Below are 16,964 nucleotides of genomic sequence, written 5' to 3' on the forward strand. Positions count from 1 at the left end.
GATGCAGAATCCACAAGATCCATATTTCATTACTGTATATGAATAAAGTGAGGGCAAATACAAAAAACTATATAATAAAATTAGAAGTATCGGGAAAATATACTTTTATTTAAAACCAAAAGGAATTACAATCTGTCCATTTGTGACAATAATATTCAATCTGCTCATCTGTAAAGTAATACTAAAGAGTCATATTGACCATTTTCTTTTAAAGGTCTCCACATTTTTTATTTATTCTTTATATTTTTGACTGTAAATATTTTAAGTCACTGTTAAGTACTACAATAGAAAACATTAGCTTTACATTACAAGGGGGTGAATTTAGCCTGGAGGCCAACGCATCTGTCTCCCTCCAAGGACATGAATGTGCAGGTGGTATACAGACTGAGCCCCATTTTTCCCATCATTGATCACTATAATAAAACACACACAGTATGTCATTTAATCTCTAAAAATACAATTATTAATACATATGTAAAACCTGAGTAATTGGCTGTGCACTCCAAACATACCTAATCTGTATCCTTCACCCAATCCTTCCTTCTTTGCCAGGTTTTTAGCTACAATCAAGAGGTGACCAAGAAGCTGCAGGTACAATATCAGTCTATTAAATTTTGTCAGGGTAAAATCATACAACAAAATAAAATTATAGGACAAAGAGAGACAAACCAGTGCATCGTCATCATGTGCGTCACTAATCCTCGGGATAGGAGTCCTAGGGATTACCAAAAAATGTACAGGAGCCTGGGGACTGATGTCACGAAATGCTAGACACTGAAAGAAATGTTACAGCAATCAATGAGCGTGGAGTGCTCATGTGCACAGCTTGTATTGTCAGGGAATTCTATAAAAGAAATTACATGAGTTCAGTTACCATAACAACCGCACCACATTCTTATCATTTTGTCCATGAGGAGGGATACTACACTCTTAGAAAATAAAGCAATAAGCCACGAGAGGCCATACGTTACTGTGATTTTAGCACGGGGATGAAGTTTTTGGCACGACGCGAAGCGGAGTGCCTAAAACTTCTTTCTCCGTGCTAAAATCGTAACAGTAACGCACGGTCTCGAGTGGCTTATTGCTTTTATAAAACGGCGGTCAACATAAAATATAATAAATACAACAATGTTTAATTCATAAATGTATTTATTGTGTATAAACTTACAATAAAGCATTCTTCCGCGATGCAAAATAGTTCGATTAACAGTGTTGCTAGGCAACATGAGGGCGAAAATAACATTAACTTTTCTATTCAGTGGCGTATTAATATGGAATGATGTGAGGTGGTCATAGGTGTGAGTTTATCGGGGATTTTACAACGGCTTTGAACGCGGCTCAGCCAATCAGATTTTAGGACCGGAACTATCCGTTTTATAATCAACGTTTTATTCTGCTTCTTAAATGTTCTTTTGGATTGTTCAGGACAACTTGTTCAGATAAATGTTATCATGGCCTCAATCATGTATCATATGAAATGTAATGATCGTTTGCTTTCTTAGTTGTACAGTGGGACTACAGGACTTGTAATGTTACCTTATCATCTTCATAAATGATGTCTGCAGGAATTGTTTTGTCAATTACTTTGGAAAATATAGTTAATGCAGGACTTCCATATTTCTTGCTGGCCTCCTCTGCTAAGCGCACTTCATCATTGTTTGTGGACATGCAGTGTTTCTAAAACACACACAAAAACATGTGCACACATTAAAACCACACCAACATACAACATAAAACAGAACACACACATCCTAAAACAGAACACATACATCCTCACTGAACATTAACACACAAACACAGCATTGACACACAGCAGTAACACACAAATACAGCATTAACACACAAACAAAGCTGTAACACACACATTAACACACAAACACAGCATTAACACACACATACACGACTTTAACACACACAGCATTAACACACACAGCTTTAACACACACACACAGCATTAACACAAACACAGCATTAACACACACACAGCATTAACACACACAGCATTAACACACACACACACACAGCATTAACACACTAACACAGCATTAACACACTAACACAGCATTAACACACACACACAGCATTAACACACAAACCCAGCATTAACACACAAACCCAGCATTAACACAGAGCATTAACACACACACAGCATTAACACACAAACACAGCATTAACACACAAACACAGCATTAACACATACACAGCATTAACACATACACAGCATTAACACACACACACAGCATTAACACACACACACAGCTTTAACACAAACCCAGCATTAACACAAACACAGCATTAACACACACACACAGCATTAACACACAAACACAGCATTGACACACAGCAGTAACACACAAATACAGCATTAACACACAAACAAAGCTGTAACACACACATTAACACAAACACAGCATTAACACACACATACACGACTTTAACACACACAGCATTAACACACAAACCCAGCATTGACACACACACAGCATTAACACACACAGCTTTAACACACACACAGCATTAACACACACACACACAGCATTAACACACTAACACAGAATTAACACACAAACACAGCATTAACACACACACACACAGCTTTAACACACAAACCCAGCATTAACACACAAACACAGCATTAACACATACACAGCATTAACACACACACACAGCTTTAACACACAAACCCAGCATTAACACAAACACAGCATTAACACACACACAGCATTAACACACAAACACAGCATTGACACACAGCAGTAACACACAAACACAGCATTAACACACAAACAAAGCTGTAACACACACATTAACACAAACACAGCATTAACACACACATACACGACTTTAACACACACAGCATTAACACACAAACCCAGCATTGACACACACACAGCATTGACACACACAGCATTAACACACACACACACAGCATTAACACACTAACACAGCATTAACACACTAACACAGCATTAACACACACACACACACACAGCTTTAACACACACACACAGCTTTAACACACACACACAGCTTTAACACACACACACAGCTTTAACACACAAACCCAGCATTAACACAGAGCATTAACACACACACAGCATTAACACACAAACACAGCATTAACACACAAACACAGCATTAACACATACACAGCATTAACACACACACACAGCTTTAACACACAAACCCAGCATTAACACAAACACAGCATTAACACACACACAGCATTAACACACAAACACAGCATTAACACAGAGCATTAACACACACACAGCATTAACACACAAACACAGCATTAACACACAAACACAGCATTAACACATACACAGCATTAACACATACACAGCATTAACACACACACACAGCATTAACACACACACACAGCTTTAACACAAACCCAGCATTAACACAAACACAGCATTAACACACACACACAGCATTAACACACAAACACAGCATTGACACACAGCAGTAACACACAAATACAGCATTAACACACAAACACAGCATTAACACAAACACAGCATTAACACACACACACAGCTTTAACACACACACACAGCTTTAACACACACACACAGCTTTAACACACAAACCCAGCATTAACACAGAGCATTAACACACACACAGCATTAACACACAAACACAGCATTAACACACAAACACAGCATTAACACATACACAGCATTAACACACACACACAGCTTTAACACACAAACCCAGCTTTAACACACAAACCCAGCATTAACACACACACAGCATTAACACACAAACACAGCATTAACACACAAACACAGCATTAACACACAAACACAGCATTAACACAAACACAGCATTAACACACACACAGCATTAACACACAAACACAGCATTAACACAAACACAGCATTAACACACACACTGATAAGTTAGCTAAATGTTCACTGCTAACTGCCCACACAAAACATGGTAGAAGAACCTGACAGAAGCTGAATAAGGTGTTAATATATGTTTGGATATAAGAACCTGGACAGCTGCAATACGCTGGTGGACGTTACACAATAACGGTAATAACACAGTCCGAGTTTGGAAAACACTCCGCGGAATCATTGCAGCTTTCACAGAGTACTACTGCAGCCCTGTTTACCTACTTCACTACACGCATGCGCACTTCTAGCAGCGTCAAGGACGAACGTGAACAGTAAAAAATAAACAGTGCCGAGATCAGTCTGCACTGATTTATTTACTATAGTAAATAAATATTTCATGATTTTATGACTTTGCAATCCAACAATATGCCGCCATCGAAAAGACTGGTAATATAGCCAAGAACGCGGAGTTTTCACGCATGCGCTGTTCTTGAAGGCGACGGAAGTTTGTCCAGCTTTGTGCAGTTTTTGTTCTGAATCTAATACATGTGGGTTTCATAAATAAATAATATAAATTAACAGCTGTAAGATACAACACAAAAAAAACATATGCAATTTTAAAAGCAACCAAATGTTACATCTAATTCTATAATTTATATAATTCTATAATTCTATACAATTCTATAATTTTAGGGCAAACCTCTTCCCAAAGTTCTGATTTATTTGCTCAATTATCTGCTTGATTTACTATATATAGGGAAATCTGGGAAATTTAACCAAATGAGCGATGTTTTGAAATGTTGCACTTCAATTATGACTTTACTTATTGTCTATTTATAAGTCTATTTAACCACCACTTTATCCAGATCAGGGTCGCGGTGTGTCTGATTCACTTGGCGAAAGGTAGGAAACACCCCGGACAGGTCGCCAGTCCATCACAGGAAAAACACACACTTTTAGTAGGCAATTTTAGTAGCTCCAATTAACCTGACTGCTTGTCTTTAGACTCGTGGAAAGAAACCGGCAGGGGTGGGCGGATCGATCCAAATATCCATAGTATTGATACCAACGTTGGTATTGGAATCGGATCGATACTTCAGTTTTACTTTTGTCCTCCGCTATATTCAGCTCGTTTCTCTGGTTTAATAAGAAAGTAGAGATCATGTGTGTACAGTCAGCAGCAGCTCCTCTCACATCACACATGCTCACCTCGCCCCGCCCCTCCTGCTCTGCTGTGTCGTGGTACCGTCACGTGACTGAGCTGCACTGAGAGACAGAACACATGTAATAATAAATAATAATAATAATAATCCATTTTATTTATGGCGCCTTTCAAAACACTCAAGGACACCTAAATGTAGCAGTGAGTGAGAGAGAATAACTGAGAGAATTTCTGACAGAAGAGTGTAAGTTTCTGAATACTTTGCACATACAGAAATAGGGGCAAGTTTATGGAAATTATAGTTAAAATTATATGTAGGTAAAGTACGAACGCACCTTACGCACTTTGCGCACCCTACGCAAATTCACGAACTTGCGTAAACGTAGGTCAGTTTCGTGAATCGGAGCATGCGCAGTGAGGCTCTCATGACGTGTGTAAGTTCTCTTTTCTTTTGACTTTGTGCTTATAAATGTTAACAGAATAGCATCTATTTATTATTTTAAATGATCAAGGACACATATATTCAGTCATTATTCAAAATGTACATATTTATTCACCCAGCAAACACAAGTACGTGATATGAGTTAGCTGCTTGGTGGTGATACACTATGATGGTAACGTTGAGAAAAAGTAAAGCATCTAGAAACAAGAAATCTGACCGCTTTAAACCTCTGAATTTATCTACAACCCTACTGCTTACAAAATGTATGTATTACAATATTAATATGATAAGTTATAAATACAGAGTGCTTATACAGTAGAAACCGAAATCACTGCAATTAGCTTAGTAGCTAACACTAGCGACTAAGCTAACAAGTACCGGTGCTGACCTTTGGTATTAACTCACAGCTGTAATGTCTTTAGTAGCTCGTATAAAACCTCCCGGTTTCTTGTGCTCACATGCCAAACTGAACAGTGAAGCTTTCTCCTCTCGTGAAACACTTGATATGCCTCAGTGCTTAAAACACAACATGGAAACGTTGAATTTTATTTTCTATAGTATTTAAGCTCCTGTACAGACTCTGCTGAGGTGCAGCCACATTGTTTAATGTTTATTTACTCTTCTTTATATAGTAAATCTCCCCGGAAGACGAGCTAAATCTAATCCAAGATAGCAACCGGACAAGTTACCTCAGCAAAGATCCACATGATGGAGCAGAAACACCACAAACATCCTGACAAAACTCTTTACTTGGGCAAATTTCAGTTTATTATCAAAACTGTCATACATAATGAGTACAAATGATTATTTCCATATATGGAACCGCAATAAATTATTTCATATAAATAAGCACTATTACAAAAAAAAAAGGTACACAAAGCCCTGGAGAGGATCAACCCCCGCAAAGCTGCAGGACCTGACAACATTCCTGGGCGGGCCCTCAGAGCATGTGCTAACGAGCTGGCTGATGTTTTTACTTCTATCTTCAACCTTTCCCTCAGACAATGCACAGTTCCCACCTGTTACAAGACCACCACCATCGTCCCTCTCCCCAAGAAGAATCCCCCATCTTGTCTGAATGACTACAGGCCAGTAGCACTCACTCCAATCATTATGAAGTGCTTCGAGAGAGTGGTGCTGGCCCACATTCAGAGCAATATACCAGGCACTACAGACCCCCTACAATATGCATACAGGGCCAACAGGTCTACCTCGGATGCCATCGCCGCAACCCTTCATGTCTCTCTCTCACACCTGGAATATAAAGACTCCTACGTCAGGATACTCTTTATTGACTACAGCTCCGCCTTTAACACGGTTATACCTCACAAACTTACACATAAACTGTCATCTCTTGGACTACATCCCACCATCTGTGACTGGCTTTTAAACTTCCTGACTGGTAGGCCTCAGTCTGTTAGGATTGGAAACAGGACATCAGCCAGCATAATCACCAATATTGGTACCCCGCAGGGCTGTGTCCTCAGCCCTATCCTCTACACCCTGTTTACCCACGACTGTGTTGCCTCCCACCCCGACAACATCATCCTGAAGTTTGCTGACGACACTGCTGTGATAGGTCGTATCACTGGAGGAGAGGAGGCAGCCTACAGGAGTGAGGTGAACAGTCTGGTTACCTGGTGTGTGGACAATAACCTTACACTCAACATAGACAAGACCAAGGAGATGATAGTGGACATGAGGAGGGAGAGGAGACCTCATCAGCCACTGTTTATCCAGGACCTTGAGGTGGAGAGGGTGAACAGTTTTAAATACCTAGGGGTCCACATCAGTGATGACCTCACTTGGACACTAAACACCACACAGGTGTTAAAGAGGGCTCAGCAGCAGTTGTATTTCTTGAGGAGGCTGAGGAAATTTGGCATGTCACCCAAAATACTCAGCAACTTCTACCGCTGCATCATTGAGTCCATCCTGACCAATTGCATCACCGTGTGGTACGGCAGTTCTACTGTGAAGAATCGCAAACGCCTGGAGAGAGTGATAAAGACTGCTACGAAAATCACCAGGACGGCACAACCCTCTCTCCAGAGCATCTACCATCACAGAGTCCACAGGAGAGCTGCGTCCATCATCAAAGACCCCACCCACCCCCAACATGGACTATTCACACTTCTACCCTCAGGCCGGAGATACAGAAGTGTGAAATGCAGGACAACAAGACTAAAGATCTCTTTCTTTCCCACAGCTATCAGACTCTTAAACAGCTGAGCTGATTATTCATAGACACTATCACACTTGCACACAATACTTGCACTATACCACATATGACTGTTTACAGGTCTACATACAGCTGCACATGTATGTTTACACTACTGTCTTTACATTTTGCACATGTAACTATATTGTCTGATTGCAATATATCTGCTCTCTTCTTGCACAATGTACATAACTTATACTCAGCGTGTGTTTTTTTTACTATATCTAACTTTTATTTCTTAATTTTATTTTATTATTATCTTTGTACTTTGTTACATCATGTGTGGACAGCAAAATAAGAATTTCATTGTACAGGGAAACACGTTTCCTACTGTACATATGACAATAAAGCTTTGAAATCTTGAAATCTTACAATACGCATTAAAATGAATGTGACGTTATCGATGCACCATTGTGGATGTATTGTCTTAGTCAGCGATACAGTGAAAGTGGCAGCAAAGACTTCTGCATTACTTATTTTTTATTCTTTTGAAGTAGTGAAAGCTGGAGAAGCAGACGTGAAAAGAGAGGAAACCAAACCGAGACAAACTCAGCAAGGATACCAGGAACCGTTATTTGGATAAATGATCATCTGTTAACAGCATTGATAAGCTAAGTTTGGTTGCGCTTGTAGCGGTAAATGTTTGTATTGTTCATGCTGCTTATTTTGCACAGAGAATGTTTAGTTTTTTTGTCTGTGTCTACTTACAAGTACAAATAAAGTACATATATTGAAATTTTACGAATTTATGAAACTACTTGATTACTGTCCTGCACACACTTAAAAACGATGGTTCATTTGCATGCTTAAAGGCTTCTTTGCATTATAAATTGTCTTGGGTTGTGAAAATACACCTGTTCTGTTTGTGCAATCAGACTGAGAAATGAAAAAGTGTGTAGTTCCAGGGGAAATGTTGCCACAAAGTGTATTAGTCAGTTTTATTATTTGATTAAGTAAAGGGTATTACTAGAAAAGTGCATATCAATAAGGCAGAAATCACACCGACATTCACAGATTTTTAAGATGACAGTTCTATAAATACATACAATATGTAGGCCTAATTGTCGTCAGAAAGAAAATAATGCAAACCACATTTAATATTAGTCCATGGTTTTGTGTCCTTAATGCAACTTTTAAAACTGGCAGAAGCATATAGCAGTCTCTTGAATCTAATTAATTTAAAGTTCTTCTTTTATTTTTGACAGAAAAGTGTAAGTTTCTGAATAATAAATGTAAAGGAACAAGGAAAAATATATTCGGTCTCTATTTAAAGTGTAGATATTTATTAACCCGGCAAGCACAACTACGTGGTATGACTTAGTTAGCCGCTTGGTGGTGATACGCTGTGATAGTAAAAGTAACGAGAAAGTAAAGCACCCAGAAACAAGAAAACTAACCGCTTTAAAAGTCTGAATTTATCTACAACCCTACTGAGAGCTACTACTTACAAAAATATATAAATTACAATATTAATATGATAAGTAAAAATTAGAGTGCTTTTAGAAACAGAAATCACTGCAATTAGTCCAGTCTGGTTTCCGCCCTCTCCATAGCACAGAAACTGCTCTGATAAAAGTCACCAATGACCTCCTCATGGCAGCTGATTCCGGTTCACTCTCCATCCTTATCCTACTAGACCTAAGTGCAGCATTTGACACCATCTGTCACACCACCCTCCTCAATAGACTTTCTTCCATTGGTATCACTCAGACTCCCCTAAGCTGGTTCAAATCATATCTCTCTTGTCGCACTCAGTTTATTCAGCTTAAAACATTTACATCTCAGCCCTCTCCTGTTGCTTCAGGTGTGCCCCAGGGCTCTGTCTTGGGGCCCCTTCTTTTCATCATTTACCTCCTTCCCCTTGGCCACATCTTTCGTAAACACCACATTAGCTTCCACTGTTATGCGGATGACACCCAGCTCTATTTCTCCTGCAAACCCACTCTCAACATCCCACCCACCTCCCTTACTGATTGTTTAACAGAAATAAAATCCTGGTTTTCGGCAAATCTCCTAAAATTAAACAGTGATAAAACTGAGGTTCTCCTCGTTGGTACTAAAACAACATTATCCAAAACCAACAGTCTGTCTATTGACATTGACAATTTTTCTGTTATCCCCTCAACTCTGGTAAAGAGTTTGGGTGTCATCCTCGACACTACTCTATCATTCCAAGCCCATATCAATAACATTACCCGGTCTGCTTATTTCCACCTACGTAATATCAGTCGTCTTCGCCCATCTCTTACTCCACATACCACTGCCATTCTTGTTCATAGCCTTGTCACTTCCCGTCTAGACTATTGTAATTCTCTCCTTTTCGGTCTTCCACACAAATCTCTCCATAAGCTTCAACTGGTCCAAAACTCAGCTGCCCGTATTATCACTAGAACCCCTTCTTTCCACCATATCACTCCTGTTCTGTCACAGCTCCACTGGCTCCCGGTCAAGTTCCGCATCGATTACAAAATCCTTCTTCTCACTTTCAAGGCCATCCATAATCTCGCTCCAACTTATCTCTCTAATCTTCTCACTGTTGCTACTCCCTCTCGTTCTCTCAGATCTTCCTCCTCTATTCACTTTACTGTACCCTCTGCCCGTCTCACCACCATGGGGAGCAGAGCTTTTAGTCGCTCTGCTCCCCGAGTTTGGAATTCTCTGCCATCTGAATTACGGAACATAAGCTCTCTCCAACAGTTCAAATCCTCACTTAAGACTCACCTGTTTAGGACAGCCTATAACACCTGATTGGTGCTTTTGCTGTGTCATAGTTTTAACTGTTTTAATTGCTGCTTGTTTGTTTCTTTGTATTTTATTGTTGTGGTGATTGTAAGGTGTCCTTGGGTGTCAGAAAGGCGCCTATGAAATAAAATGTATTATTATTATTATTAATTAGCCTAGCGACTAAGCTAACAAGAACACCTGTTTGTCCTTGTCCTGATAGTCCTATATCGTCTGCCTGACGGTAGTAACTCAAACAGATGGTGGCCGGGGTGAGATTTGTCCATTACAATTTTCATCTGTTTGTTTTACCACCGCTTCATCCAAATCAGGGTCGCAGTGTGGACATGCAAACTTTAAACAGAAAGGAACCTTTAAATAAGCCAAAAAACAGTTTTAAATCGCAGTCTGACATTGGTGTTTGTAGGGGTCCAGTAGGGGGCAGCAGGAGGCATTTGTATTGTACTGTAACTGCAGGGTGAGGAAAACTACTGTCACATGGGAAAACATGGCGGCGTGCAGCAAATCGCCCTTGCGTTTGTTTCTATCTACTAAAACATCGCGTGTAATTTGCAGTCGACATGTTCAGGTTAATAGAGAAGCCGCAAAGTCTCTGTATCCCCCGATCTTACCCTCCCGCACAGCTAAGAGTAAATCAGCTAAGCGCCGGGTCTTACTGGAGTCCTTTGAGCGCTTGCGCACTGTGGAGCCGCAGGAGAAGATTCGAGCTCTGACCCGCGTCCAGCGCATGAAATACGTGGTTTATCCACAAACCTTTGCTCTGGGAGCGGATAAATGGTACCAGCACTTCACCAAGACCGCGTACTTACCCGGACTGCCTCAGAAATTCAGTTCAGGAGCTGATGGGACAGGAGAGGTAGCAGTTATAGAGGAATCAGTGCTATCAGAAGTGCGCTCCGCAGTGAGGAACTCTCTGCTGCAGGAGTTCTGGTACATGAAGAAAGGTAGAACATTCGCCCAAAAAGAACAGAGACACTTTGTTACCCCCTTTCTCAAGAACCTGGTGTCATCCCTGGTCAATTCACTGGCCAACAAGAATCCTGTGCTCCGCCAGTCAAGCCTAGGTAATTCAAATGATCAGTGTCATAATGTTTATTATTGATATTATAGGTGTGTAAGCCTATTCTTATACCAAAAAGTAAAGTTACATACATTTTATTTAATCTTGTGCTCCGCCAGTCAAGCCTAGGTAAATCAAATAATCAGTGTCATAATGTTTATTATTTATATTATGGGTACAACATTAACAATTTTCAATATGATACAATATAATACTGACCCGATAATCTACGCAAGCAGGGTAAGTTCATATTGTAGTGCTTGACAAAGGTTTGCCAAAGTAATCCCTTGCCCATGTGGTTATATCAGGTATTGTTGAGTGGCGGTTCTTGATGTAGTGCCATCTGAGGGATCAAAGATCACAGGCTTGCACCCTTGGCCTTTACGCACTGAAATTCCTCCCGATTCCTTGAATCGTTTAATAATGTTATGCCCTGTAGAGGGAGAAATATGCAAATCCCTTCCAATCTTTCTTTGAGGTACTTTTTTTTTTAACTATTTCAATAATTTTCTCACGCATTTGTTAACAAACCAGAGATCCTTTGGCCATCTTTGCTCATCTTTGCTCATCGAAGACTCAGTTGTTCCTGGATGCTGCTTTTGTACCAAACCATGATTACAATCACCTGTTTGGAATCACTTTTTTTTATTTTTTCACCTCATTACTAGCCCTAAATTGCCCCAGTCCCAATTTTTTTTGGAATGTGTTGCAGGCCTGAAATGCAGGAATGGATGTATATTAACAAATGAAATGAAGTTGAGCAGACAAAACATTAAATATCTTGAGTTCAAACTGTCTGCAATCAAATAAAAGTCACAGTAAATGTAAGGAACACAGCACTTTTATTTTTCAACTTTTTTCTGATTTGGGGTTGTATATTGCAGTACTGTATTTTTGAATTACAATTACGATAATATGATTTTTGTTAGACTGTCTAGCTGTTTTCTTTTTTGCTGTAACAAAAGAACAACTGGAGATGTCTTTTTGTACTGAAATACCTTTTATTTTTAATAACACATACTTGATTAATCAAATAAATTTTTTGATGGCTGATGGTGCTATCCAGTGTTTCTCACATACAGTGTATCACAAAAGTGAGTACACCCCTCACATTTCTGCAGATATTTAAGTATATCTTTTCATGGGACAACACTGACAAAATGACACTTTGACACAATGAAAAGTAGTCTGTGTGCAGCTTATATAACAGTGTAAATTTATTCTTCCCTCAACATAACTCAATATACAGCTATTAATGTCTAAACCACCGGCAACAAAAGTGAGTACACCCCTAAGAGACTACACCAATAAATGTCTAAATTGAGCACTGCTTGTCATTTTCCCTCCAAAATGTCATGTGACCTAGTGTTACTAGGTCTCAGGTGTGCATAGGGAGCAGGTGTGTTCAATTTAGTAGTACAGCTCTCACACTCTCTCATACTGGTCACTGAAAGTTCCAACATGGCACCTCATGGCAAAGAACTCTCTGAGGATCTTAAAAGACGAATTGTTGCGCTACATGAAGATGGCCAAGGCTACAAGAAGATTGCCAACACCCTGAAACTGAGCTGCAGCACAGTGGCCAAGATCATCCAGCGTTTTAAAAGAGCAGGGTCCACTCAGAACAGACCTCGCGTTGGTCGTCCAAAGAAGCTGAGTGCACGTGCTCAGCGTCACATCCAACTGCTGTCTTTGAAAGATAGGCGCAGGAGTGCTGTCAGCATTGCTGCAGAGATTGAAAAGGTGGGGGGTCAGCCTGTCAGTGCTCAGACCATACGCCGCACACTACATCAAATTGGTCTGCATGGCTGTCACCCCAGAAGGAAGCCTCTTCTGAAGTCTCTACACAAGAAAGCCCGCAAACAGTTTGCTGAAGACATGTCAACAAAGGACATGGATTACTGGAACCATGTCCTATGGTCTGATGAGACCAAGATTAATTTGTTTGGTTCAGGTGGTCTCAAGCATGTGTGGCGGCAATCAGGTGAGGAGTACAAAGATGAGTGTGTCATGCCTACAGTCAAGCATGGTGGTGGGAATGCCATGGTCTGGGGCTGCATGAGTGCAGCAGGTGTTGGGGAGTTACATTTCATTGAGGGACACATGAACTCCAATATGTACTGTGAAATACTGAAGCAGAGCATGATCCCCTCCCTCCGGAAACTGGGTCGCAGGGCAGTGTTCCAGCATGATAATGACCCCAAACACACCTCTAAGACGACCACTGCTTTATTGAAGAGGCTGAGGGTAAAGGTGATGGACTGGCCAAGCATGTCTCCAGACCTAAACCCAATAGAACATCTTTGGGGCATCCTCAAGCGGAAGGTGGAGGAGCGCAAAGTCTCGAATATCCGCCAGCTCCGTGATGTCGTCATGGAGGAGTGGAAAAGCATTCCAGTGGCAACCTGTGAAGCTCTGGTAAACTCCATGCCCAGGAGAGTTAAGGCAGTTCTGGGAAATAATGGTGGCCACACAAAATATTGACACTTCAGGAACTTTCACTAAGGGGTGTACTCACTTTTGTTGCCGGTGGTTTAGACATTAATGGCTGTATATTGAGTTATTTTGAGGGAAGAATAAATTTACACTGTTATATAAGCTGCACACAGACTACTTTTCATTGTGTCAAAGTGTCATTTTGTCAGTGTTGTCCCATGAAAAGATATACTTAAATATCTGCAGAAATGTGAGGGGTGTACTCACTTTTGTGATACACTGTATCTGCCAATGGCAATTTTTTAAACATGCATTTAAAATGTGAAAAAAATATTTTTGATAATTCTATAAGGTTAGATCAATTATGTCACATTTGTATGGGTTCTTAAGTGAAATTGCTGCATTTATAATGTTGTCTGTGTTACAGATTTGGCCCCATATGTCAACTTTTACTGGATAAATGGAGAGAGGACTATTCAGAGAGGACACAGACGGGGTAGAGTGGAGCCCAAGAGATTTCAAATTGATGACAGACCTCACAGTCAAATACGAATCCCACATCAATTACCTGAGGTAAAATTGTTTGGGTTTGTCATATCAGCAACTATACAGGTCTATGGAGCCAATTCAGAGACAAACATTTGTTAATGTGAAGAAAACAAATTGCAAAAATGTTGCAAAGTAGCGTTGTATTGTAAACTCTAAGATATATAATGCATGACATTAATTGCTTTTTTGTAGTTTGTGCCACTTGAGGCAGAGATAACTGCTGAGGTGCCAGTAATCAAGTTTGCTCCAGACCTTCTTCCCTTGTTTCGAAGACAGTATGACAACAACATCTTTACAGGTGTGTAAGCCTAAAAGTAAAGTTAAATAAACTTTAATTAATCCTTTAGCAATGTAAACTGAAATGGATGCCATCAGAAGTGATCAGCCTGATCAGTGTTAATAATAAAATTTCAGCTATCACATATGTGTAATGTATGTTTTTATGTTTGTGTGGTACATTTTAGGTGCTAAACTGCAAGACCCATGCTGCTACGGACACACACAGTTTCATGTGGTTCCTGATAGGTTCCGGAGGGACAAACTGAACAAGAAAAACCTCACAGATCAAGTTGAGGTGTTTTTGAGAGCCAATGCTATTGCAAGTCTTTTTGCATGGACTGGAGCACAGGCCATGTATCAGGGTGAGTTTATACTACTTCTAAATTTGCTTAAATGTCTTAAATAAAAACAATGCTGACATGAATTGAAAGATACACTACAAACCTGACTGGGTGTCTGACAGTCGCAATTAGGGTTGACAGGGTTCCTCATCATTCTGGATGATCCAGTGGCCTGCACTCACGGAGAGTACGGTGTGATTCTTCATGCGATACAGCTCTCTGTGAGACTCCACCTCTGGCAGGGCAAGAGTGGTGCAAGTGGTAAAACAGTTACAATATGGAATTAGAAATGACTAGTTTGGTAGGAAAGGGGGGAAATTAAACACTCCTATTGGAATTTTTACATGTAAACAGTAAAATGAGACATACTTAAGAGGTAAGAAACTTTAATGTGCCTCTGCCATACTGAGTCACTGGGGCAGCACGGTGGCTCGGTGGGTAGCACGGTCACCTCACAGCAAGAAAGTCCTGGGTACAATTCCCAGGTGGAGCGGTCCGGGTCCTTTCTGTGTAGAGTTTGCATGTATTCCCCATGTCTGCATGGGTTTCCTCCAACAGTCCAAAGACGTGCAAGTGAAGTGAATTGGAGATACAAAATTGTCCATGACTGTGTTTGACATTAAATACCTGAACTGATGAATCTTGTGTAACCAGTAATTACCTGTCCTGTCATGAATGTAACCAAAGTGTGTAAAACATGATGTTAAAAATCCAATATTTAAGAATTTTTGTCCTGCTAGACCTGTTTTTGTAACCTTTAGGTTCTGTTATGGACAAACAACAGGTCAGCTATTAAGCGGTAGAGCCTAGTGTCATTTAGAAATGTCATTGCAGCATCACATGGCACAAGACCTTGTCACAGGCATACACCAAGTCATAGTTTGCGAATCACTTCAAAATTTGGGCCTCTATTTGGAAGTGACTTGTGTTTAAAATGCATAGTGTGCAGTAAGGTTTTTCCAAACAAGCTCACAAAACAACTGCAGTGTTGCATGTAAAATTTGTAAAAACTACATGATTTTAGTTCGGATGTTCCGGTTTCCTACAGTTTCTTTGGATTCATACTTGTTTTCTGTTTAGGTTTTTGGAGCGAACAAGAAGTGAGCAGGCCATTCGTGTCCCAGGCCATCATCACAGACGGCCAGTACTTCTCTTTCTTCTGCTACCAGCTCAACACTCTGGCTCTGAGCTCCTTCTCTGTTCCCAACAATTCAAGAAAGAACCTGTGCTGGGGCACTGAGAGTCTGCGCCTTTATGAGAAAGTGACGGACGGAGAAGTGCTGGGCTGGGATGATAACGTGCTGAAGCTGCTTCTGCAGTTTATGTTAAATAAGCCATGAATTTATCCGAGTCATGTTTGAAAAAGTCCTGAAATGTTTTCTAGTATGAATCAATAAATATAATTTATGCCACCAGAGTCAGCTGTCATTGTAGAATTTTGTACTTACAGGGTGGCTTGTCTGCAGAGCCTAGGTGCTGTGGGTGGGTCGGTTAATGTCGTCGACAGCCTAGCCATTGGGAGGTGTACTTGCCAGTTGAGGCTGTTCCTGTAGTAGGCTGCAATCATTCGTCCCTTGATTCTTACCAGTGACCTTGGCCCGGCTGCTAAGAAGCACCCTGATAATATGAGCAGCATAATCTACTATCATGTTTCAGCTTTTGGACAGTATCAGCCAGGTGATGGGCAGTGCCTGTTTTTTCCCCTGAATCTAGTGCTTTATACAAAATAAATTCAAAACACCCCTCCAAAGCCCTTTACCATAAACACTGGGTTTAATTCTTTGCTTAATTGAACTTAATGAATAAAGAGTTAACATTTTCTCCTTTCACACACAAAAAATGCTTTTGCCCTTTCTGCCTTTTTCACTTCTGGTTAATGGTAGA

The 16,964-nt window shown here is 40.3% G+C and overlaps 2 protein-coding genes across 2 annotated transcripts; one reads left to right on the plus strand and one right to left on the minus strand.

Annotated features, from left to right (window-relative positions):
• Nucleotides 1–87: 87 nt before the first annotated feature.
• hint2 (histidine triad nucleotide binding protein 2) lies at nt 88–4,908 on the minus strand. Its single transcript, XM_063017805.1, has 5 exons — nt 4,836–4,908; nt 1,537–1,677; nt 670–774; nt 513–585; nt 88–413 (listed from the first exon to the last, which is right to left on the minus strand). Exons 2-5 carry the CDS (start codon nt 1,666–1,668, stop codon nt 322–324), a joined length of 402 nt encoding a protein of 133 aa, XP_062873875.1. The 5' UTR covers nt 1,669–1,677; nt 4,836–4,908; the 3' UTR covers nt 88–321.
• Nucleotides 4,909–10,902: 5,994 nt separating this feature from the next.
• On the plus strand, nt 10,903–16,497 carry mrps30 (mitochondrial ribosomal protein S30). Its single transcript, XM_063017828.1, has 5 exons — nt 10,903–11,479; nt 14,339–14,484; nt 14,653–14,758; nt 14,925–15,101; nt 16,161–16,497. The coding sequence occupies exons 1-5, from the start codon at nt 10,903–10,905 to the stop codon at nt 16,418–16,420; spliced, it is 1,266 nt and encodes a 421-aa protein (XP_062873898.1). The 3' UTR covers nt 16,421–16,497.
• Nucleotides 16,498–16,964: the final 467 nt, after the last annotated feature.

The sequence above is a fragment of the Trichomycterus rosablanca genome, chromosome 21 (assembly GCF_030014385.1).
Source record: "Trichomycterus rosablanca isolate fTriRos1 chromosome 21, fTriRos1.hap1, whole genome shotgun sequence".
Taxonomy (NCBI): Eukaryota; Metazoa; Chordata; class Actinopteri; order Siluriformes; family Trichomycteridae; genus Trichomycterus; species Trichomycterus rosablanca.